The sequence below is a fragment of the Psittacula echo genome (assembly GCF_963264785.1).
Source record: "Psittacula echo genome assembly, chromosome: 4".
Classification (NCBI taxonomy): domain Eukaryota; kingdom Metazoa; phylum Chordata; class Aves; order Psittaciformes; family Psittacidae; genus Psittacula; species Psittacula echo.
In genome coordinates, this window is record NC_137738.1 from 59,322,564 (window position 1) to 59,348,121 (window position 25,558).

General features: G+C 38.1%; 1 protein-coding gene across 12 annotated transcripts in view; it reads left to right on the forward strand.

The window, feature by feature from the left end:
• Nucleotides 1-25,558, forward strand: part of CDK19 (cyclin dependent kinase 19) — a 134,278-nt gene that overhangs the window by 102,231 nt on the left and 6,489 nt on the right. For all 12 annotated transcript variants that reach the window (XR_013956524.1, XR_013956525.1, XR_013956526.1 and 9 more), the window contains 6 exons: nucleotides 12,583-12,726; nucleotides 12,965-13,034; nucleotides 14,253-14,325; nucleotides 18,240-18,337; nucleotides 19,902-19,980; nucleotides 23,895-24,161. Coding sequence is in view for 3 of the 12 variants with exons in the window: in XM_080614711.1 (XP_080470837.1) it covers nucleotides 12,583-12,726; nucleotides 12,965-13,034; nucleotides 14,253-14,325; nucleotides 18,240-18,337; nucleotides 19,902-19,980; nucleotides 23,895-24,161 (731 nt within the window). In the remaining 9 variants the exon portion in view is untranslated. The remainder of the gene's footprint in view (nucleotides 1-12,582; nucleotides 12,727-12,964; nucleotides 13,035-14,252; nucleotides 14,326-18,239; nucleotides 18,338-19,901; nucleotides 19,981-23,894; nucleotides 24,162-25,558) is intronic.

The following is a 25,558-nucleotide window of genomic DNA, read 5'->3' on the forward strand; positions in this document are numbered from 1 at the left end:
TAGCGCTGGATATTGTCCAACAATTGCTGCATAATTCAGATGTTTGCTTAGGTTTTTACTGGCTTAGTCTTGATTTTATTTTATTTTCAATGTATTTTATATATTCTGTATCTAGTACTCTCTTCCTTATCTTAGCTTCACATGTAATTTTAATTATTAACAATGTATTCATAATATCCTGGACACTGTCTACTATAGTGTCCGTTCTGTTTTTGTTCTTCTAATGAAGCCTTGCTTGCATGTAAAATAATTCTCATACATGATCAAAGAATGAAATTAGAATTTGACTGTTGTCCCATTCACGATTTTTGTCCTTGTTTTCTGGACTTGATCTTAGTTACATTTTGTGGGTTTAACTTTAGGAAAAAAATGGACTTAAACACAGTCTGTTTAGAAAGAACTATGTATTATGCAAAACAATATATATTTCATTAATTTAGAAGTAGTTTTTCAGTGACATTTTCCCCTTTATTTAATTTGTCCTTTAATACTAATGAAATCGTCTACTGTTCGTTTACTTGCTTGCAGAACAAGTAGTTGTTCATCACATTTTTTAAAGAGATACAGGAGTTAGGAAAATAGTGTTGCTGAAAAACAGAAATAGCTTTTACTTTCTGCTTGTTTAAAGGATAGTAAAAAGCCCATGTTAGGTTTTCATGGGGAATAACATTTAGTTTCCTGAACTGTGAACATTTATAATCTAAGCCATAGTTGTTAATGAAGTTTCCTATATAATTTGCTACCATAGTTACAAGCAACTAACTTACCAGATAAATACAAATTGGGAAAATGGTGTTGTAGAAGCCAAAGGTCACTCTACATTCTGTTACCACAATATAAATCTCTACTAAATTCAGCGTAGCCTGTGGAAGTTGGTCCGCATTTCCAGTACCATAAATTAAAAGCAGAATCTGTTTCCATGTGTTCATCAAATCCTAATACTTTTGCAAAGAAGTAAAACATGCAAATAAAAGTAACCTGAACTGCAAAAATATAAAATGCTTGTAATGGACACATTGATAAAATTACTGAACTTTTAGAAAGCCTCCAGCACAGAAGAAAATGCCTTTATACTCAAAATACTAAAGAAACAAGGTTGAAGTAAGTGGCAAGGTACAGTGCTCCTTTCATTTACAGGCAAAGACTTCAGTGCTATAATTTTAAGGAAAGTAAAGGAAATGGCTGTGGTAAAATGAAGGAAAAGGTAAGCTGGCTTTCACCTTGAAAGGAGACATTAATCAGGTTTTTGTTATTATTTTTCACTCTGGGAACATCAAAATAGAAAAGGATATTTTAGCAAGGAACTGGTAAGGACTAGTAAGAACTCCTTCATTATAGGTTAAGAAGGCATGTGATAGTCTTTACTATGATTCATTCTGGGGCAACTTGTAGCATGATATCAAGGCATAATTAAGGCTTGTTTTTTATCAAGTTGCAGCTTGTATAATTAGCAGTGCTATCAAACAAGAACATGTTATCTTACCTCTTTTTGCCACTCGCATTAATTGAAGAAGTATATTTGATTAGTGGCATCAGATGGCTTATAGTATTCTAGATTGGGTGGATTTTGTTGGCAAAAGAGTTCTTCAGAGTGATCATTCAACCACCCGTTAAGCAGGGCTAAAGCATTGTCCTGCACTGGAAAAGGATGCAGTTACTTAGGGTGAAAAATAAATCTGGGAACCTGAGAAATTGTATTGCTTAGTTACCTTTCCTTACTTGTCTAGTTTGTAAGTCAGCAGGAATGTCAGAAATGGCCATGTGGCAACTGCATTACCAGCCTAAACAAGATTTAGGTAAAGAGAAACTGTAACTCAAAACTTGGGCAGCACACTGCCACCTCATTCTATTTCCAGACTAACATATGGTTATGAAAGCTGGAAACATGTGAAAGGTATAAGCAGATATCAAAATGCCTTTGAAAGCAAATGTCACAGGAAAATATTAGGTATATCAGAGGGAATGAATTTATAATGAATGCTGGGATCCATCAGAGTTTCAACAACTCCATTTGACTTCATGCAGGAAAAAAATAGGGGAAATTTCATAGGGTGTATTATGTAGGATTTAGGATGGAAATATGTGCATATGTGTTCCATATTGCCTATGCAGCGAGTCCCACACGTCCTGAGTGCCTCAGATATCCTTGCTGTATGCACACAGATTGTTGGCACTCTGGATGGGCTGTAGGGCCTCTGGAAATCTTGGACCAATGCCTAAAACTCTTCTGGTCTCTTGTTCTTGGAGGGTTGGAAAGAAGGAGTTAAAAACTAAAACCTATCCGGAAAATCTGGTAAACCAGTAATTATAAAAGGAGCCAACCAGAAGACTGAAAAGTCTTCAGGAAAGATGTACAGGGGAGGTGCCTACCTGTGGGCTGTGGAGCCATGGGAATATGGGCACTGGTTTTAAACATCTGTGAGAGATAATTAAAAAGAGCAGATCTATAGTCAGTCAGCTTGTGTTTGCTGCATAGGGATCCATGTTCCTATTTGTGAGAAGTTGTGATTTTGGGGATGGGGTTGTGGAAAAACTAGAAAAGTAGAGAAAATATTAATTCATGTGCTCTGATAAGAAAAACTTGGGCTACACCAGGAGAGGAGCCTTATTCATGCCCTGGGCAATGTTACATGACACAGGAAGTAATTGGATTCAGATGATACTTTGTGGTAAACTTGTTTTGGCATGTGGTAAACATTCTTCGTTTTGATTATCACAGTTGTTTTCATGCTTTTTCTGAGAGGCAAACTATTTTACTACCAAAGATTAATTATTGCTCTCTTATCTAGTTACTGTAGGTGCTGGATGATTTACTGCTGTTTTTTCCTCTTGCTTGACAATGATCTCTAAAATCTATACAAGTTTCTTCTTCAAAAGGAGAAAAAGAAAAAAAAAAGAAAAAGAAAAGAAAATCATTTGCTATACTCCGTAATCTTATCACTGCGATTACCTAAGAAATGTGAAGTTTTATAAACAATTATTAGGTCACTTACATTTTGAAGCTACTTTAATAAGTATTTTGGGAAACTTGAGATGCTGACAACAACTCAAGGAATATCATCTACAGGATTCATAGAATCACAGAACAGTTAGGGTTGGAAAGGATCTTAAGATCATCTAGTTCAAACCCTCTTGCCGTGGGCAGGAGCACCTCACACTAGACCATGTTGCTCAAAGCTCTGTCCAACCTGGCCTTGAATACTGCAGGGATGGAGCATTTACCACTTCTTTGGGCAATCTGTTCTAGTGCCTTACCACCCCCACAGTAAGGAACTTCCTCATATCTAACCTGAACTTCCCCTGGTTAAGTTTAAATCAGTTACCCCCTAGTCCTATCATTGTTACATATTTGAATACTTTAACTGTTTTGAGATCTAGTGTACTAGTTCCTGCCTTCTTCTAACTGTTCTTCCTTCTTCTAACTATTCTTCTAATTGCTCTTCCTTCTAAAACAGTGTTGATTAGCTCGTACAGCTGGCATCTGCTGCCAGCTCTGAAGAGTCTGAGAGTTGTGTTTGAGTGTGTATTAGGTTGATAGTCAGGAGAATTGTTAACAGTGCAGTGTGTTAGGCCTGTCTCTGCTGTTGTAAAATCAGTGGAGGTACTCTAATGTGAGACAGACAGTAAAGTTTCATCTCTTACTATATATAGTAAGATGGGTCTCAGGACACTTGCATTTAAATACTGATTCAGTCCCAAGTGTTTTATGTAGCATACAGCATGTAATTTAATCCATCCCATATATTTTATCATTATCTATAAAGTGGGGATGCTACTTAATGGTATTGTCCTGAAGATAAAATCTGTTAATAGTAATAGGGAACTCTAGTACAACTGTGTTATGAATTACTTTTGTTAACTCAGTGAATGGATTAATTTGTTTGAGAACCTGGGATGTCACTTAGCATCTGCAGTTAGCTTGAGAAATACACACATTCTGGCCATCTAAAAAAAAAGGAAAACTAAACCATTGAATCTTCAGTCACAACTAGAATCTACTAATTGTCCTACTTATGTTAGTCTGTAAATTAACCTGTAAACTTCTGCCCATAGTCACCCAATCCTTTTTCACATGTTTGTGATTCTCTACCCTTGCAAAACATACAAAGGGAAGAATCAGGTGCTTTTGCCTTTTCATTCAGTATTTTGGCAGATTTGCTATTGCGTGATGATGATTATGACTTAACTGTATATGGATTATTTTAGAGCAGGAAAAATAAAATAACATAAAAGTACGTGGAAGGCAGAATATCCTCCGTACTAATAGCTTTGTGATTCAGAGCCAGTTTTGAGCAAGAGGTGCCTTCAGAAATCCACCTGTGCTTAGTTCCATGTACATCAGAAACTGGGGGCCAAAATCCCCTCCCTGCCAGTAAGAGTCTGTTCCCTGTATTTTTCCTTCTAATTATTTTCCACTCAGAGTATCAACTTCATGTTCTTCCCAACTTCTGATAACCATAGGGCCTCTTGTATGAGCAAGCTTTTCATTCCCTAGTATCTCAGTGACTTTGCCCTTTACCAGGCAGATGAGCTTTGCAGCAGCAGGATTGATTCTCTTAACCTCCACAAGCAACCGAGGCTGTGAGCTTAGCTGAAAAACAAAGATTTAGTTAGTAAGGCAGGAGCTGTTCTTGCAATGTTTGTCATAGCCCAGAGCAAATAATGGATCCTAGTGTGGAAATCGAATAGGAATGATGACCTGAGAAAGCAAGACTCAGCATTTAGAGAAGGTTAAGAGATGCATTTTGCCTACTTTCTCATCATAGTCATTTCCATTCTGTACATGTCAGTTGGAATATATTGTGATTCTTTGTGATATACTGCAAATACATTGTTTCTTTTGTATATGAGCATGAATGAGATGAATGATTTGGTGTGGAGTTGAACTCACAGCTCAAAGACATTTGACTCAGTTTTGTATTTTTTTTAAGGCTTCCTTTACAAAGCAGTGGACTAAAGGATGATTTAATTTTCTTAAATGAAACATGAGGTTGCCATTTAAAGATCCAGAAGGTTGTCTGTTGTAAAACCTGGTTCCATAAATATTTTATCCTCACTAACTAGTGCTCTGTTTACTACCATATCTGAAAAGTTCACTCACAAAAGTTGACTTTGGCTGAAAATCAAGTATCTGCTATCATAACAAGATGCATACTTCTGGTGCAGAGGAATTTTTTTAGCTAATCTATCAGTTTGATCTTCAGGCACAATTATTTCAGCAATATCAACTGCAACTCAACACTACAGCACTGATTGAGTAGAATGACTTGGTTCTCAGGACAGGTGGGATTGCTTTGCAAGTAGACTTCTTGGCAATACCTGTGACTGACAGCAGATTTATATTTCATAATAGTTTATTTCATTGCTGATCCAATGGAGTTGCTTATATTTATGTTGGAGTTATTGCCAGCTCTTCATTAGAAATAGCTGTAAGGCTGAACCCCTTAGTAACAGAAATTAGCGTACTGTACAGCACTCTGTTTAGAAGGACGAATAAGCTTCTCTGTGCTAAGAGGCGAGATACCTTCATGTGCATTCCTCTCTGTTGGCTGAAATAAGGTAGATATCAAAAGCTTTAATATCTCCCAGAAAATACTGTCATGGTTTGTGAATTGGAGCAGGCCAGGAAAATGCTCTTCACACATGTTCCTTGTTCTAACTCAATATGCCAGATAGCAGGCCTTTTGCTCACCTTGTTAGCCCTGAAGGTGTTGACATGTTGGACCTAGTAAAAAGTTGTAATAGTTAATGACAGAAGCCAATTGAGAGCATACAACAGATTATAAACTCACTGTCCCTCTTCATTTAGTATGGAGTTAACCTCCAAAGAGCTCCACTGTGTATAGAAAAGCTGGTTTGTTAAAATAGTCTGCATTTAATTAGGAAAAAAGTATTTCTCATTCAAAAAATATGTACTGCTCTGTTCTCATTTGTTATAGTTCAGAAGAGCACAGAAGATAGCAACAATTTGCTAATATGCTATGCTATTTGTACGAAATAGATTATATGATATTGGACACTTACCTGCAGTGATGGAACAAGATGGGGAAAAGAAATGGTGGAGAAGGGAGGAAATTAATGCTAAAGCACCATGGTTGGGAATTGAGAGCTCCTGGCTTTCCAGTCCTATGCTTGGATGTTACCATCAATCAATTTTTTTTTTCAATCATTTTGTCGTATAATAAATTGCAAATACAAAGCTGTGGATGTTCCCTGAAAAGTTTCGTAAATACTATTGTACCACACAGCAGCACATCTTGACTGTTCTTCATTCTTCCATCATTACAGGAGGAAATGGTAACAATTTCTGTATTAGATCTGCCTAATGCTTTGCAGGATAGAAGAAACTTGTGACCTTTGCAATGAGAAGCTTTCATACTTCCTTTAGTTGTTGCAGTTGCTTGATACTTGGTAGGGGGAAGTAGCCCTAAGTCTATGAAGCTGCCTTTTCTGTCACCCATTGCATTCCTGTGCTTTTGATGAGTTGTCACTGAAAGAACGTTTCTCTTTTTACTTTTGTTTCCCTGAAGAGCTGTGGCAGCCTGCCAGAGTACCTCTTGGACCCTTGGAGGTATAAGCACTGCTGTTGCTGGAACAAAAGTAGCAGTACTGCATCTTTGAGATACAGGAATTGGCAGAAAAATAATAGCCCTTTGCCGTCTGAAATGCATCTGATAATTTAGGATTAGGGAGAAGATGAGGCTGTGGCACACTTTCCTTGCCTGAACTCAGTGCTCGTCCCAGTGACCTAATTTCCCTGCCCTAAAGCAGCATCACCTGAGGCTGGAGCCCCCCCCAGTTTCTGGAAGAAGAACTGAGAGAAGAAAGAGGAGGGAACCATCACTCTGTTCTGCATTCATGCAACCATCACTCTGTGGTGTCTGTCAAGGATGTTAGCCTGCTCTACTGCTAGCTAATGTAGTTAATCTGTAGTTTATGCAGTATTAGTCTTGGTGACACAAGTGAAGAGTTGAAGAATTGCTGATGAAAATGTGGTGTGTAGGATTTGGGAGCAGGTAGGGGAGGAGTATTGGGGAAGACAAGAACTGAAAATCCTTACAAATCCTTTCAGTATAATGTTGGTAAAAGTTTAATTCTTGACCTTCTGATGTTGATAAAAGTTGAATTCTTGTGCTCTGTGTACAGTTGTTAAGATTGCATTTTCCCCACCTTGAGTACATAGGTTGCACAAGTTAAATACAGGGTTGCTTGTATAGAGGAAGGTTGCATGTGTATCTGTTGTATAGAACTATAGACCTGGAATTTCCAAAATTTTGGATCTGAAGTTCTGTAAATTAAATATTAAAGTTCCTTAACAGGGTTTCTTTGTTGGCAATCATTTTTGCTGCATGAGAGAGCTACTTAGGGCCTCAGGTCCTATTGCCACTCTCTGTATTACATCTATTGTATCTGTATTAAATCTATTGTATCTGTATTGTCAAGCTTGCCACAGTAATTTAAGTGTAATGTTGCAAGCTAGATAATGTGTCTAATGTGCAGCAGAAGGCTGAAATCATATGATCCAGGATCTTTGTTTAATGGTGATATACTGAAGAATAGGAATTTAAGTGGGGAAAATAGATAATTTGACAACCTAAAATAACTCTCTTTAGAGAGAATGAAGAAGTCCTTGCCCACTAAAGCCCTGTAGAAAATTAGTTTTTTTCCATGAACTCAGAATTTCAGCCAAAATGCTTAAAAATATTTGAGGTTGTATTAATTGAAATTAATTAAATTTGTATTAGAAATATGAGAAGAGGGCAGCTTAGTTTAAAAGGCTAGGATGGAGAAAACAGGTAAAAAAACCTGGGATAATAGTTTTCATGACTAATTTGAATGAATATAGTTTTGCCTTTAAAAGTTTTGAATTACCGTGACTCTGCATCATGGCACTCTTGAAATAATTGCTCTTACATACATGTTTTGCTGACTGTGAGCATCCTTGAGGTTACTGTCTTTGAATTGTGGCTTTACAGTATAAACTTCTGTTCTTCAGTCAAGTTCTGTTGAGATACTGTTAAAGATCGGTAAACATTGCCTAACTTACCAATGAGTGATAGCAAATTTCTGACCCTGAGCCCACTGACACCACTTTTTGCTTCCCTTGGAAAAAGCTGTCACCTGTAAATGTTTGACCCCATTCTCAGTTCTCAGTAGAAAATGTCAAATTTAACAGGCTAGTTACTGTTTTGCTGATGTTTAAATGAAGCATATAAAAATTGAGACCTTAATGTACAAATGGGAAGATCTTTCCCTTGTCTGTATGTGATAGAAACAGGTATATAGTGGATATGTTCTGTTCACCTTATTGAATCAAACAAATGAGAAATTCCACTTAAAAATATATTATTCTCTTAAATCTAATTCTAAGATATTTAAAACCAGTCTTAGAGTGAATAAACTCTTTTTCTGTAGTATCTCTGCTCCTAGGTCACTGTGTGTAAATGTTCTGGGTAAGTTTAGAATCTGCGGCTGTGGTCAGTGTACGATACAAGATTTTTTATAAAGAGGTCCCTCAGCTCCTTCACCTCTTTTACCAGATTTGGATGTGTCCTAGAGTCTAGACTTTGTGTTCAAAAGAAACAAAAAAAGCACGTTGTTTGAAGTACTGGTGCTACTAAACCAAACATCACTAGTGATGAATTCCTCTGGTCCGTTGCAGATAAACAGATGTTTTACAATTCTTGACTTTCTTTAACATAATTTTATTACAGAATTATATGAGACTAAGCTTATGTATGTATTTCTTAGATATAGTTAAGAATCATGAAGTATTTCATCTTGGACTCTGTCCTCTGTTCAGTGAAACATTTTAGTTAAAATGCGTGGGAAAAGATGTTTCATTTTGAGAATCAAGGCTATTGCTCAATAAATTGTCCTGTTGTCTTAAATGGTCATAATATTCTTAATGTTTCCAAAATCCTGGACAAATACAGAAATGAGATTATTATTCCATAGAAAGGGAAGGATACGTGAGCATTTGTACGGTTAATCAGCCCTATCATTAAAACAGCTATGTCAGCATCCTTTTGTTACATGCTTCTTGGCTACAGCAGGAAGTAGAAATAAAGCAAGACATGCAGGATTTTTCTCAGCTCTAGTAGCTGACCTATAAAGCTATTAGTCACTGGTTTGAAAACTGGGACATGGGCAAACATACAAATATTCTAATCATCTGTGCACTCAGGCATATATATGTAAAGTCTGTTTACCAACCATAAGTGACCATCTTTAAAAGGCTGTTTTATCCTTTTATAAAATCATGTAGTACTTAGGAAACGTTGTTACACTGGAAAGATATTTCACTGATGAATAGGTTTGTAATGGGACCTGAGCAAGCTGTTTGGTGAGGAGTCTAGGGAAAGGAGTATGCTACAAAGACCTTCATTCCCACCCTTCTTTGAAGAGCCAGGGAGCAAGATTGGTGTGCACTCAGGTTCAGTGTAAACTTGGGGAAGTAAAAACCTTTTACTACAGATCATTCCTGAAACCTGATGATAGTAGAAGAGACTGTAGGAAACAGGACCATCCTTAGAGGAAGGGTTATGTAGTAAATATACTAGGATGCTCATAGTACATCAAATGGGAAAAGATTTGGTATTCAGTGCAACTCTGTAGGACCTTTGTGTCCCAGTTTTCAATGAGTCTGGGACATAACAAGTTAAAGTAGATACTGTCTGTAGGTTAGCTTTGCCTCAGGAACAGTGAGTTGATCATTAGTAGAGGGAGAAGCAGAGAACCAATTGTTGGATAATTTTTGCCCCTTATTTTTGATGGTTGCTTTAATAAAGTAACTGTTATATAGCATTCTAAGAAGTTCCTGTTGTGCTAGAGGCAGATGACATGCACTAAACCAGTAATGAATGCACTGTACTCATAAAATACTGCTTAAGTATTTTAAGCCTTGTCCATGTAAATGCCCACTTCTGAGGGATAGTATGTTTTACTTGGAATAGATGTAATAATTTTGGTTTTGTTTTTTTTTTGGAGGGGGACGACACAAAGATGGGGAGGAGCGGACACCATAAACGGAAAACATATGAAATGGCCCTGTGTAGGGAAGTTGCTAGTTATTGACACATTTTTCCATACTTAGAGCTGAAGTTTGAATTTGGTTAACTAATATGAACAATGTAGGAGATAAATACCTATTAGGACTGCTTGTACTGATGAAGCTTTTAAACTTGCCAGATTTTCATGAGGTGTCCTGCTAGAAAAATGCCACATGTGGTAAATAATCACTGTAAATGATGAATGTTATTTAAAATTTAAAAAAAAAAAAAAAAAAAAAAGAAAGAAAAAGAAAAAAGGACTAGCCAAACATGACAGAAAATAATTAACTGAGAGAATGGTCTCCGTATGTGCCAAGGATGTGTTCAAGATCAGGTTACATAAAAGTTACATTCACAAAGAGAAGACCCTGACCTGCTTGAGCTGCATAGATATAAGGCCTTTTCAAGCTGTTCAGTCTTCACATACAGATGTTAGTTTCGTGTTTTCTATATTAAGTATTCTGGGTTACTTTAGATTGGTTCTTTGAAGCTAAAAAGTATCTGGCAAGAAACCCAGCACTATCAACTACTAGAGAATATAATGATTGATCAGAGTTAAAGAAAATACGCCACCAGCTTGGGCGTTACCGGTGTTTATTCAGATCTAACATCCAGTTGGTACATTGTCTGTCTTTCTGAATTCTCAAAGGATTTAAAATGTGCTCTCTGTATTAATACAATCACAGAGCCAGGAAGTGGGAATGTGTTGCCATGGTGGTTCTGTTCTCTGATGAACAAGGAATGAGTTTTGACGTTTGACATGTCACATAAGGGAGATTTTGCAGTTCCACTTCACTGTCAACAAGAATACTAGGTTTTATTTTTGTGGTTGTTAAAAGGAAAAGGTCAGTCTGGATAGAGCAGTAATAGAATAATAAGCAGTGACCCCTTTCTCAGTATGTCGTGGACAGTGAGCATTGCAGAAAGCAATGAAAACCAAGAGGTCTGCAACTTGTTTGGCCTCTAGGTAAACCAGCTCCCAAAGGATTTGCTGTCTATTATGAAAATGACTGAATAGATACTGTTAAATGAAGATGCTATTCTTCAAATCATAAGTAATTTCCATTCTGGAGCTGATAATTTATTCTGACTACCCAGGTAGGAGTTGTGATTAATATGCTACATTAGCGGCTTGAGCAGATCAAATCTTAAGGGGTAAATATGTTTTCATGCAGATAAGGCTAATAAGAAAATCAAAGGAAGATAAAACCCTGGAAAAGTGATGTAATGCACAGGACAAGTTATACCCTGTTGAAACTGTAAAGTCTGAACAAAATGTTATCAGACTTTCCTGTGAAGGGAGGTAGGGAGAAAGGCTTATAAATTAGGGCACACCAAGCTCCATACCTGAAACGTGATGGAAATGGAACTGGCCTGTTTTAGCAAAGAGAGTATTACAGCTTTTTTTTTTTTTGTTCCCTACATAGATAGAGCAGTGTTTTTTTAAATTTCTTCAGGACACCACGTGTCTTTTGGGTGGCATAGACTACCATTATTGACAGCAGGTAGCGTTTTGAGTCTCAGATTAGTTGCAACAAACAAGAGACTTGGTTTTCTCCAGTAAACCAAATTCCATGTTTTTGTGTTCAGCAGTCTATGCTCATTACTCATCTGATCTCAACATCTTTTTCCAGAGTTATCCCAGACATGTATTTGTCAACATAGCAAATCCATTTCATTTCTGTTATTAACCTTCTCACTGAGAAATTCACACTTTCATTTTAAGATGCATAATAAAGCATTTAGGTCATACAGAACACTAAGATGAGTGTTGATAGTAGTAACTAGAATGAATACATGTAATCTAGAAATGTCTTCTGTAAATTACACTAATGTTCTTGCCCACAGTAGATTTAATTTTGAAAAGCGTATTAATGAGAAATTAATGAAATAGAAGTTATTTTCTTTCATTAAAACATCAGTATATCACCCTGTTATTTTCTGTATGTACATGACATGTAGATGAGACAATTCAAGTGGGAGTCAGTTGTCAAGTAGGATTTTGTTTTAAATTTTTTAAAGTTTGGCGATCATGCTTCTGTCCTTGATTAAAATAAAGATCTTGTTTCTCCATTTTAACTAACTTGCATTATTTGGCTAAATGTATGAATCGTTAGTCTTTTCCTTTTTAGTATTTATTTGATTATCAATTATCTGTTTGGAAATGTTCTGAAGTATGTGATAGAACTCTTATTTCAGTGTATCTTTATGGGGGATCTATAGTTTGTTTTGATGGCCAGTTGAATGCCCGTTAAGCTGTGTAGGTTTCTGCTGTAACTGTGAATAAATTAAGTACTGCACTGGCAGTGTACAACTCGAAACAGAATTTGGAGATTCTAATTTTGACTGAAAAACTTGTATCTCCAGATTTTGCCTTTTTTAATGTATTACATTAATGCATTATTTTCAAAGCACTGTAATTACACTGAGAGGCATTTTATCTTACTGTGGTTATAGATGTTGTTGAGAAATGAAACAAACAGTGATGAAGTACAGTAAACTTGCATGAGTTATTCTCCTTTTTTCTTAGATATTTGGGCAATTGGCTGCATATTTGCTGAACTGTTGACTTCAGAACCTATATTTCACTGTCGTCAGGAGGACATCAAAACAAGTAATCCTTTTCATCATGATCAGCTAGATCGCATTTTCAGTGTAATGGGATTCCCTGCAGGTAATTTATTTTCATTAAAGTGTCAGATGTAATGCTACAGAGTTGATTTTTTTGCTAAAGGAGATGACTAATTGTTTGTATAGGTATGAAGAAGCTGTCAGTTTGATGGATTTGGAAATGCTGGCAATTGTGGAACTGGCCAACAGAGTCAAACAACTGCTGTAGTTATTCCTTCTTGTGTATTACTTAATTTACACTTTCAGAATTGTAAATGCTTCTTCTTTTCCCCCCACCAAAGATAAAGATTGGGAAGACATAAGGAAGATGCCAGAATACCCAACTCTTCAGAAAGATTTTAGGAGAACAACGTAAGTGATGATCATGCAACAGCAGTTCAGTGAATGTAGCAGAAGATGGGCAGAAATAGGCTCCTATCCTGAGTTTCTTGGAGAGAGGGGGCAGTTTTGTAGATTTTGGGTTCTAAAGCTGTGACTGCTGTCTTATTTGAATTAGCCGTTTTGCTTCAATGGTGTTCTCTCCTTCAGCTGCTTGTTAAAAGCATCAGCTGAGTGGCCTCCTCATTTCTGTAGAAGGGGGTTTTCATAAGTGCCATTTAATCTAAGGCAGACATAGACAAATGAGCTTGCTTAAACCACTTCTATTAGCTGTTAAGGATAACTTCATTCTTTTTGTGTGAGAAAAGATAGGGTAACAGCTCCCTGGTGTTTTTTACCAGCTTTTTTTACCGTGGAGACAATAAAGCAGTGGACAGAAACTTCTAGAGAGAATAATGTGTTCAATAGTTTATGATGCAAAGTCTTTTGCACTTTACAAAGAATTTTAATGTTCGCTGGTGCTTTGGCTAAATTATTCAAGTGGTGGTAATAGGTCAGATAGTGTAAGGAGCAGCAGAGACTCTGTTGTAAAGCAGAGGACATGGATTCAGGAGTTTTTGATTCTGTTTCCAGCTCTGCCGTGGATTCATTATACTGGCTTTAGACAAAATATGAAGCTTATCTGTGCACAAAGCTTCTTTCTGTTGAAGATGACTGTAGATGATTTCTGGATTTGCGAATTAAAGACAAAACACAGGTCATACGTATCTGAGGCATTTTTGAGCTTGGAACTGTAAAGACTGCGTGGTTTGCTGCAGGTTGGGGTCAGGGAGAGAAAATGGTAAAGGACTGCTTTCCCAGATTGCCAGTGGAAACAACTTAATAGCTTTGCAGATTTGCACTGTTACAAACTGCTGTACACTTTCTAAACTGCTTTAGAAAACTAGAGTATAAACTTCAGCTTCAGTTTCTCTGAAACTCTTTTTCATGTTGACATGCCCATGTCAACAGCTTATCTGTGTGCTATAGAAGTTGCATGTTCCATGGAAATAATCTGTACAGAGTTTATTCCTGTTGTGAAAAGCACACTGTGCAACTGCTTGATAAATATCTGACATGTTTTCTGATAGTAGTTTTTCTTACAGTTCATTTATTAAGGACCAGTAAATGTTTTTGTGATCATTTCGTACAGTTTCATATTCTTAATGCTGTATTATTTCAGAAATGTCTTTGTGTAACTGTATTTTTCAGATACGCCAATAGTAGCCTCATAAAATACATGGAGAAACACAAAGTCAAGCCTGACAGCAAAGTTTTTCTTTTGGTAGGTACGACTTTAAAATCACTGTCATTATAAGAATGAAATGCACTTCTGATGGTAATATCTGTGTCTTTTGTTCTATCTCATTCTAATGAACAGCGATGTTAAAGCTATTTATCACTAACTGGCAATTCGAGATGTGTTTTCTTCACATACACACACATGCTGAGGGTGTGCTTGAAGTGCTGGTATTGAAGATCTGAGGGTCTTATCTAATTATGAGCTGCAAGGCACTAGTATACCCAGCCTTACCCTTATATCTGCTGTGCAAATAGGATAGTGTTATATCCCTTGATTCCATGTTGTTTCAGAGAGCTAGAGAGTTTTGTGAAGGAAGGGAAGAGGAAAGGAGAAATTTAATTATTTCCTGTAGTAATTTTATTTTTCTTTTTTTTTTTTTCCTTTGCCGTTTTTGTTTTTCTTACCTCTGATAACAGTCTATCTCTGTTCTGTGAGTGATTCCAAACAACATCTATAAACATTTATTTGCTGGTTATCTAGTTGAGTCATTCACTGTAGGTGAATATAGAGTTGCTCTAATACAGCATCGTTTGTAGATGCCTCTGTGATGACTTAGTGCTGTCTAAATTTAGGAATGAAGTTCAAAGTGACTTTGCTAGTGCTGCAAAAAAAGGGCGTCTTTGTAATGAGGCTGTTAGTGCAGCTTGAGTTCTAGTGGCCCGTTCTCAGCTATGGATTCACCATAGTAGTCTTCCCTCTGGGTCCTGGCAAAGACTTGTTAGTAGCTGCTGGATGATGACACAAATAGCTGTGGAAACAGAACATGTTTGTCCAGGTGGGTGGAAGGGAAGTGTTCACATAAGAAGTGTGAGACTTCAAGAAAAAATAATTAATATTTCTCAAACTCAACTTACTGGGCACACACTGGAATCATCTGCAGGAAGAGTCTAACTGGAAAGATTATAACTGTAAAAGACATTGTTAGTTAGCACCTGAATTTCCCCATTTTCCTACTCAAAGTGGAAGTCACCAGAATGCCTGATGAAAAGCCAAAGAAGCAAATGGGTTGCTATCAGCTTGTATGGCTAATTCATCAAGGCTATGAACTTAGAGTTAAGAGTCATTTTCAGCAGGTAGGCTACTTTTTCAAGGGAAATATTAACCAGATGTCTAAACAACACAGAACTAACCATATTTTGCCACCCTGTGGCATATTTTATATGTTTATATATATAAACGAAGGAACTTTTCATGATGGAGAAGTGGTGAGGCAAAGTTATTACAGAGTGACTGAACAAATAGATAGGTGTCTATCTGTGAATTCCCCAGTACGATTGTGAGAATGAGTGATTCCAAAAGGATAAGGGCTCTGAAGATCATGAAGAAGACTCAGTTCACTTAGCAAGGTAGGTTCTCATAGTCAAATTTTTCTCACTGTTCATAAATGGGTATGAATAAGGGTGGTTTTAGTGATCAGCCATGAACATGGAGTCTGATTTTAAATAGGTCAGTCTCGCAGAGCTCTGCGTAAGAATGCTCAGGAACATTGACAGTTTTCTTGGTATCTCATTGCTGCACTGAGGAGGTCCATGTACCTGTACAAAGTCCTTAGACTTTGTGCTAATGGTTACAGAAAGTGTGGCACACAGAGAAAGCAGGGCATCAAGTAGACCAATGCAGGATAGCAAGTGATTCTTCACAAAGAGGAGGATATTGTGCCATTGTGCTGATTGACATTGAATGGTGATACCTATGTGAAGGGCAGAATGTTTTCCATCCAGAAGAGGCAACTGTTCTTGCTGTCCTGGAAAAGTTATTTATATATCAGTCATGTCAGGCCAGTAGAATCTGAAAGCAAGCAATCTTGAGAGCTGCTGAGAAGTATGAGACTGTTGATGAAGTCCAGTCTCACAAGCTTTCTGTATTGTGTTAGCAGCAAATTATGTCCAGACATTTTTATTCACTTTCCTGGGAGCAACAGAAGCTACAGAAAACCAGACTTTGTCAAAGAAAGTTGGTTCACAGTAGCCTCACTGATGGGCGGGGTATCTCATTTGGAGTGATATCGTGTGTTGCATCATCTGGCAAATAGGTTATATTCTTGGGTATGGAGGGGATGAGCAGACTATTAAAAGATGTAAGATATCTTTAAATCTTCTGCTGTGGTACATTAGCCTTATATTTGAATGATGAAGAATACAGGTCATGTTTGGAGGCAGGTTGTGATACAGTGTTGCATGGCAGAAAACTGGTGCTTTCTTTTGAGTAGTGCTGCAGCAACCAGTTCTGAGGTAGGAGTCCAGGGGGCAGAGGCTGATATCCTGTACTGTTCTGTCAATGATGACAGCTGGTATGGAAGACCGGGAGTGGCCTTATACAGAACATGAGTGTTTGTCTCTGGGGTCATTGTGGAGGAACTGGGGAGAAGAAATCTGTATCATCTGTAATGGTGTCACAGGCCACTAAAACTGACAAATTTTGCCTGTAGGGAGAGATGGTGATTTGGAATAAAGGTACTGAATACCAAAACTGTTGTCTGTATTAATTGAATCATTTGAGGTCACTGTGTAGAGGGCAAACAGCACATTAGAAGTTGAATTTGTTAAGATACGCAGGAAAAGTAGGGCTAAGGGTTATCTGATAATACAAAAAACGGTAAATAAGTGTACCATGCAAACTCCAGGTGTCTGCAATGCAACAACATCTTGAGGTGTATTTCTGCACAAGCAGACAGAATCATTTCAGGAGCTGGTTGCAAATGAACTAATAGGTGGAGGCAGCCAAAATGGCTCTTTGTTGTGTTGTCAGTCTGTTGAGATCCATAGACCACAAAAAATGGGAATAAGGAGGGATGGAAAGAAAGTGGCAAAAGTGCAGAGAATTTTGAGATGTAATCTACAAGGTAGGGTGAACTACAACTATTCAGAAAGGAAATACAGGGAATCATCTTATTGATGAGGATGAATATTTTTACTGAGGTTGTTTACTGTACCATGTATATAGAATATAGAATTGTTATCAGATTTTTTATTTCTTGGACAGAAAGCCCCAAACACCAGTCTAAAATCACATTCTTTTGCTGAATATCCAGGGAATTTATGTTGGAGGCCTGGAAGATAGAGTTTGAGCTAAGATGCACTTTGCAGAAAGAATTTTATTTTCACTGCTGATATGAATTAAGGATACTGTATGATGTAATTTGAGCCTCAGATTTCCTACTGTGACTTTATCAGAATGTGATAAATAAGTACCTATTTAAAATAGCGTGTTATCCCTATAATTCCTGGTTTAAGCTACTAATATATTGTAATCCTTTTATAGCCTGTTGCAGTCAACAGAATTCCAGCTAATAAATTTATTATTGCTTTCCTCCTAGCAGGGAAGAAAGGTTACTGGGAAGGGTCTGCTCCTCCTCTTTCTCATTTCAATACCAGTTAGAGTGGGACTGGGAGCAGTGTGAGTGGCAGCGAGCTCTGACTCTGGAATGTTGCCAGTGTAAGAAATGAAGATTTATTGTTTCTGTCCCTAAAGCGATACGGAGGGTCCTGATCATGTTCAGTCTCTTCTGACACTTTTTTCCTGTTGTGTCAGCAGTACAGAACAGTATAAAAACTATACATGTGCCACAACAAAGCAGCATTATTTAGAAATAATGCTTTATGAGCCTATAATAGCTGAATTTAGTGTTGCTTTAGCACAGTGGTTCAACCTTAGCAATTAATATTGCCTGATAGACTTGACTGTATGTCTTACATGGTAAGTGCTTCACAGCCATCATGCTTTGATGGATGCGCATTCTAATTCTTGGGAACTTCACTGAACAAGCAATGATAACTTAGGCTTGTCTGGACAAGCTACAAATAATACAACAATCCACAATCCAAGACATGTAAGTCATAGTTTGAAAAATGATACTTTGATAAGCTTTTTGCTATTTTTAATGTTTTGCTTTTCAGCTTCAGAAGCTTCTTACTATGGACCCTACAAAGAGAATTACCTCAGAGCAGGCTTTGCAGGACCCCTACTTTCAAGAGGATCCTCTGCCTACATCAGAGTATGTACTCCTTCTTCTGTACTATTCAGGGGTGTCTTTTTTCTGCTAAATGCTAATCCTTGAAATAAGATGACAACTGAAAAATTCAGGTATCTACCTATATCCACAAGAAGTAGTAGCTCAGGCACGCTCAGTAGAAACTGTTATGGTAGTACTGAAGTGTCTGTAGCTACTGGTGCCAGAACTGAATGGTCGTGGACAGTGACCCAGTACCTCATTAATGTTGTAATTCTGAATGTACTACCAAAGCTAGTGTGACAATATTCCTGCAGTATTTAGAGAATCCATCTGTGCCCTGTTCTGTTCTGCCTTGCGCAGCCTCACAGAGCCCTGCTCTGCATTGCCTGGTTTCATTACACCTCTCTGTAGGACTACGACAATTCTCTGACCTACAAACCTTTCCTATGCCCTCTTGCATGTGGTAATAATGTGAGGAGAGAAAAGTAAAGAGATCAATGACTGCCTAAACTCCCACAGGTCCCTTGTTCAGAAGGCTTGAGAGTGCAGATTTTATATCTCTATATATTTTATTGTCATGAGAAATGAAAATTATATATTCAGTTCCTACTGGCAGACTTTCCTCTTCCAATTTCTCTTCCCAGTTTTTGGAAGCATGATGAAGCATTATGATCTGTAGGAGCTGAATGGAGGGAGATTTCCACCTTTGCTTTCACTGCTACCTCAGCTAGCAGGCAATACTAAAAAGAGGGAACAGCCACTGGAGTGCAAAAGGAGTGTAGCTGAGATTAGTTGTTGTTGGGATTGTTTTTCTTTTCTTTCTTTTTCTGTTTGGATAAGCTGAACACTGTATAGAAGCTAGATATGTTTACACAGTTTAAAAAATCATGTCACGCTGATTGTATTCTGAATGCTGGCACAGAAATCCAAGAAACCGATATTGGTCAAGATCGACCAGTAATTTTCTATTTAGTGTTTATCTGATACCATCTTACATAGAGCTATAGCTCCCTATGGATTACAAGATAACATTATGATAAAGTCTCTGCCATAAACATGAAGTAAGGGATGTTCCAAATCTCATTAGCCAGCTGAATTTAGAAGCTATCTTTTTTTTCTCTATTGTTTAGAGAAATGAGAAGCTAATTGAAAGTAACTCTGCAGTTGTGATTGGCAAATATATTTAAGCCTGCTGTAAGCCAAGGCAGGCTTATAAGACATTAATACTTTTTGGATCAGGCCTTTCATTCAGTGAGCCATGCATGTTCCAACTAGGTGTTACGGAACCTCTGACATTGTGTTTGTTCATTTTGCCATCTGGATCAACAAGTGGTCGTTCTGGCATTCGGGCATGCTCAACCATGCCGTGATTTCTAAATTATGACCTTGTGCCAACAGCAAAGAAAGAGATCCGACTTTATGATCAGCACCTATTTGCTAGTATCTGCTGTTGTCTTGGGTGCTCACACTGCCACTTAGGGAAACAGGACTCATGAAATGCAAGAAATTAAATTGTGTTATATTCACTTGGTTTTAATACAGCTGTAAATAAATGTATGTCATGTGTACATATTTGTGGAAGTGTTTAATGTTTACTGTGTTTCAGTGTATTTGCTGGGTGTCAGATTCCATATCCTAAAAGAGAATTCCTCAATGAAGATGAACCTGAAGAGAAAGGGGATAAGGTATAATAGTTTAATTTTTTTCCCCCTTTAAGTATGCAATAAGAAAGAATCATGGTGCTACCAAATGAAAACTAATGAAATGTGAGGAGTTAACCAAAAATGTGTTTTCCAGGCAAGGCTCTCTCAAAACTGCTTCCCAGACAGATTATCAGGTGACTTTTGAGTGTTTCAGGCAGTATCACCAGCACAGTTTGCCCTGACCTGTGAGGAATGAACTGGATGGGTTGTTTGGTCAGCAGCAGCCTGCTTTCAGCTGCCATCATTCCAAGAGGAACTTGCTACCTCCTCCTGCATCACATGGTGAAAATACATTGTGATCATATGAAAAGAATGGCATTTCCAGTGGATGACTGGCATACATCCAGCCATTTGAAAGTTGATGGCTGTCAGGGTCTCAAGTAAATAGTGGCAGCCTGCTTCTGGCACTACATCAGAACATTTCATCCATCTGCACAGTTTCCTGATCATGTTTTAAGAGCCCTCAGACAAAGGAGTAATAAGGAGCATGAACTGTTCTGGTAATGACAATCTGCCCTGATTCCTGTCTTTCCCATAGCCCCAAAGACATGGGCAAAAACTTGTTTGTGTGCATAGTAAATTTTGGCATGTTTGCAGCATAATCTGGCCTGCTTTGTGCATGTAGCTCAGCTGTGCTACGTGACTGCAGTGGTTGCTCCATCATGCTGTGAAGCCTGGGCAATGGTGCTGTAGTGCATGAAGCAGCTTGCTATTTTCACATGTACAGTAAGGCACCACCAGTAGTGTGTAGCTAGCAAAATGTAAAGGAAACAGCCTTAAATGGTAATTATCTGAGGACTACATGAGAAGGACTGTTAATCTTTTGGAGAAACCATTTCACTACATGCATCTTCTGTTTTCAGATTTTTCTGTGTACCATGGGACGCTAGCTGAATTTAGAAGTATGCCTATCACAGTACACTTCAGACAGCAGATTTTGGTTTCAGAACAGGCATTTTAGATTTTTCTATACTGAGAACAAATGATAACATCCTGGATTTTTGTGTCCAGATCGTTGGGGTGTTTGGGGGATTTTAAAAAAAAAAAAAAAAAAGAAGAGGAAACAGACACCTAAGCAAAAATAAAAAACCTGATTTGATTGTAAATTAGTTACTAGCTTTATTTCAACTCAGCTTCAAAACAAGAACAAATCTTATGAATTGAAGTTACTCTGCCTTCTGTTGAGTCAGTGTATTTAAAAGTAGATATCTGCCTTTTTCCTGGGAGCGTTGTGGGGGGAAACAATGACATATTTATATTCAAAACAGCTATTGTATAAATGGTCTTTGAAATTGTTGGGGACAGTCATGTATTATACACACTCCAAATTAAACTTTTGTGAAACCTTTTAGGTAATACAAGTCACACATTACTCATTGAATGTGTTCCTACAGTGTAGAAAATGTACAGATAAAGGATATCCTGAAAGTTGGATTGGTGCCGTGTTCTGTTTCTTTATGATGTTGCAAGTGAAAGGATTTAAATTTCTTTTTAATAGTGTTAGTTTCTAGTTTGTTTTTAAAACCATAAATATCTGTATAGTCCTTTGGAAACCTAGAGATGTTCTCTGTGTTTGCTTATTTGGAACTTGCATCTGAACTGAATAACCTTTAATGTAAGCATCTGTACTTCAAAATGGTTAGTCTTTAGTCAGAAAAGCTAAAATGAGTGTTTGTAAAACAACCTCAAATTGTGTTAGGCAGGTTTCCGCTGGGTTCCTTTGGAGGTAGGGCTGGAATTTCATTTTTGTAATTTGTACCTGTGAGTTGACACATGGTATTATGTTGCTAACTGTAGGCCTTTTACTAGTTTATTTATTTAGGGACCATCGTGAACTAGACTGACCTGAGGACAGTGGTTTTGCTGGCATAAGCTGGTTTTGTACACTGAGGAGGTGCAGCTAGAACCCCACCAGAGCCTGCAAAGTAGATCCCAGTCTTTACCCAGGCAGTAGCAATAGTTGCTGCACAGAAGAGCAAGCTCAGAGTAGTCAGGTAAATTTTGTGCTAATATCCGAAGTGCAAAACATAGGACCTATGACAAACTCTTGTCTTTAACTATGAAAGTTCCTGCAATATTTGTTTACACATAAAAAACCTGCATTTTTCAGCTCTCACGGTAGCAACCACCTCATTTGCATCCAAACAGCCCTATGAAAACACAAGTTTTGGAATTCTGGCACAAATACTGCCTTAGTCGTTTGTGTAAGTGAAGTTCAAACCATTATGAAAAGATAAATTGCTTCTTAATATTTTTTTTTTTACAAGCTAGCTTCATTAACTTTTAATATTATTGAAGTTTAGATCTCCTGGGAAACAGAATCTGACTGAGATGGGATTTGAGGACTGTAAGCAGGATGATACATTATTGGTTTTGCTAAATGTGAAATGGCACAAGCAAGCCACCTGTGAGTCCTTGAAGATCCTTTGTAATCCTAAATGAATACATCATTACAAATTTTATCTGATTGTATCTTGGGAGACCAGTGTGATGCATGGCATAGATACAGATCTTTTATGCCATTTATCTGAGGTAACTAAATTCCTTTTGGTGATCAGGGGCATCAGGAATTTTCTGCTGGGGGCAACTGGTTGTCATGATTTCTGAGAAACGAATGAAGTGAGGTTTTTATAAAAGGATGCCATATAAAGCTTTGATAATTACATAATATATTCTAGGGGAAAAAAGACTATCCTAAAATATTCCCTAGAGGGTATTGGGGGGAGGGCAGTTTCTAATTCGAGCCATGACAATTGTGTTTTTCTGTGATGAACAAGTGACATACCTCACATTTGAAGAGAAATTGCTTTTCTCTGCAATTCTGTTATGTGCTTTAGTGCTCTGATGGAGGAGCCATCCCTGGTGTTTGAAAGCAGACAAATGGGTGGTCTTTCCTTGTAACTGTCTAACCGTGGAGGGCAGAGTTGCACCCTGCTGTTTTTCTAACCTTCCCTCCAGTTCCCTAATGCTCTTTTTAGTCTGTAGCCCTCTGAAGCCAGAAGAATACAATGTCTTTGGCTCTTGTGTTTCCCTTCTTAACTTTTTTCTCCCCTTCGTGGCCCTTTTCTCTTTGTCTCTCTTCCTGCTAGGTCCCAATGTCATCTTAATAGTCTGGCTTCCCTTCCCTTGCCAAATTCTTTCTTCAGCTATTTCCTCCTCTTTTGTCTTCAACTATTTGTCTCTGGTCAATTTTCACTTTTCTGCTATTTCAGTAAGATTTTCTGATCCTGTACATAGTGCACTATGCTGGATCACGTTCCTAGTATACCACTCTCACAAGGTACCTAAAAGCACAGTAGAGCAAAACAGTAACAAAACCTGTTTCTGGTTCTACTACAGAATTTCCTCACAATCTGGAAGAAATTAGGTAATTTTTCTGGTCTCAATTTGCTTACCTTTCTGGCAGTAAAGCTGCAACCTCCCTCGTGTTATTGTAACACATCATTTGTGAAAGTTTGAAAAGTGGGTTTGATTCTGAGTGAACAAGGCTGTTGAAGCACTTAGAATAATTTACTGTGGTTCACCACATGTGCCACTGAGCACTAGTGAAATTCTGGGGGCTTTGATACAGTTCATTAGGCAATTACTGCTTTATAAATTGTTCCTTCCATCCTCCTCTCTGAGTGCTTGGCTAGCTGTAGGAGGCAGTAGTCTGTCTTTCCGGTTTTACTCTAGCTTGCTTTGTTAAAAATACAAAATGACCACAAATGGGATACCCCACAAAGTGTGTGTGAGTGTACTGAGGACACATTTCTCCTGACATATGCAGACTTGCTGTGTTTTCCCATTAAGCAAGCAGGCCTGCCTCCTTCTCCACTGGCACAGGGGCTGGCAACTCCATAAGGCTCCCAGACTAGCTCAAAGTAAGTGATGGTCTGTGTTGCGTCTTCCTCTAGAATCAACAGCAGCAGAATCAACATCAGCAGCAAACAGCACCTCAGCAGCAGCCGCAGGCAGCGCCGCAGCAGCCGCAGCCACAGCAGCAGAACAGCACCCAGACCAACGGGACGGCCGGGGCTGCTGGCGCGGGAGGAGGGGGAGCAGGTGCAGGGCTCCAGCACAGCCAGGACTCCAGCCTCAACCAGGTGCCTCCCAACAAGAAACCACGCATAGGGCCTTCAGGCGCTAACTCAGGCGGGCCTGTCATGCCTTCAGATTATCAGGTACCTCTGGAGTTTTTGCTGCTTCTGATACTGTAGGACCAAAACGTTGTTTTCCGCCTTCCCCACTGCAAGCATAAATCACGTTTTAATGAATTTCCCATGTAACTTCAGCAGGTGTGCTGTGATATATTGGACAACAATGTGGGCCTAAAGCTTTAAAGTTAAAAGGTTATGTTCTGTGGTTAGTAATTTTCAATATAATGCCAGTACGAGTTGTATTTGCTGCACCCTGTGAAGTGTCAAGCACTAGTCCTCTCCAGGAAAGCACTTCAACATATGACTAATTTTATGTTTGGGAGTAATCTTGTTGAAGCCAGTGGAACTATTTCATGCATGTAAGTGCTGCATGAGATCAAGTTTAGGATACTCTTCTCTCTGCAGTATTAAATTCTGTGTGAATAGCAGAAGCAAAGTTAGAACCAGGCTCTCACATTCGATACCTGCTTCATTTTACCTGGTATCATCACATGTATGGAGTGGTTCTGTAGTTTATTCTATAATCCTGCTAAGTCTGCTTCTCATGTTAGAGAAAAAGAGCATGTTAGCACAGGAATGACGTTTTGGTTCATCAGTATGATTCATGCTGAAGTAGGGCAGAAAGACAAGTATTGTTCCTAATGTGACCAAAGTTGAATAGCTTTCATGTTTTCCAGTACAGTAGCATTCATGAGTAAAAGCATGAAATATTTTTGGATTTGCATATTTGTGTTTGCTTACTGGAGTTGTGTTTTCCAGTGAAAAAGTGACTTACACTAAATACAGAAAGCATTGAACTTACCAGGATCTTCAGTACTTGAGTTTATACTTGCTGGGATAGTTGAAAACAGAATAAGGAAAATGTAGATGTTAAGGGTAGCTTTTAAAAGATGGTAGGGATTTTGTTTGCCACTCTCCTTCAAGAGGGTCCCGCCATGAAGAATGGTCTTGTCAGGCAGCTTTAAACTTAAAATAAGTAGCTTTTTAAAAAAAAAACAAACCAGCTCTGAAGTTGTCTTGACTGAAGCTGCCTCCAGAGCTCCACAGACAATTGATTTCTCAGTGCCAAACATTTTTCTCCCATTTCTGTCTTAGTCTTCTAATTACAAATGATCATGAAGGCGTTGACGGCAGTTTAAGGACAGTAAGGACAACTAGGTTTCTTTTTTGAAGAGTTCCAGCCAGGCTTGAGGTCTGGACAGATTGCTACAGCTGTCTGACTATGCAGTATTTATGGCTGGCCTGGTTTGTTCTGTATTTTGAGGACTGGTGTGCTGCATTTGATAACACCCATTATAGAATCTTTATACAGCTCTCTGAATTGTTTGCAAACTTCCCCCTTGTAAGTTGTTAGCAGTCTAAATATCCTGTGGGTTTGTGGTTTTGGGTTTTTTTTGTGATAGTTAGATTATTATTTTTTA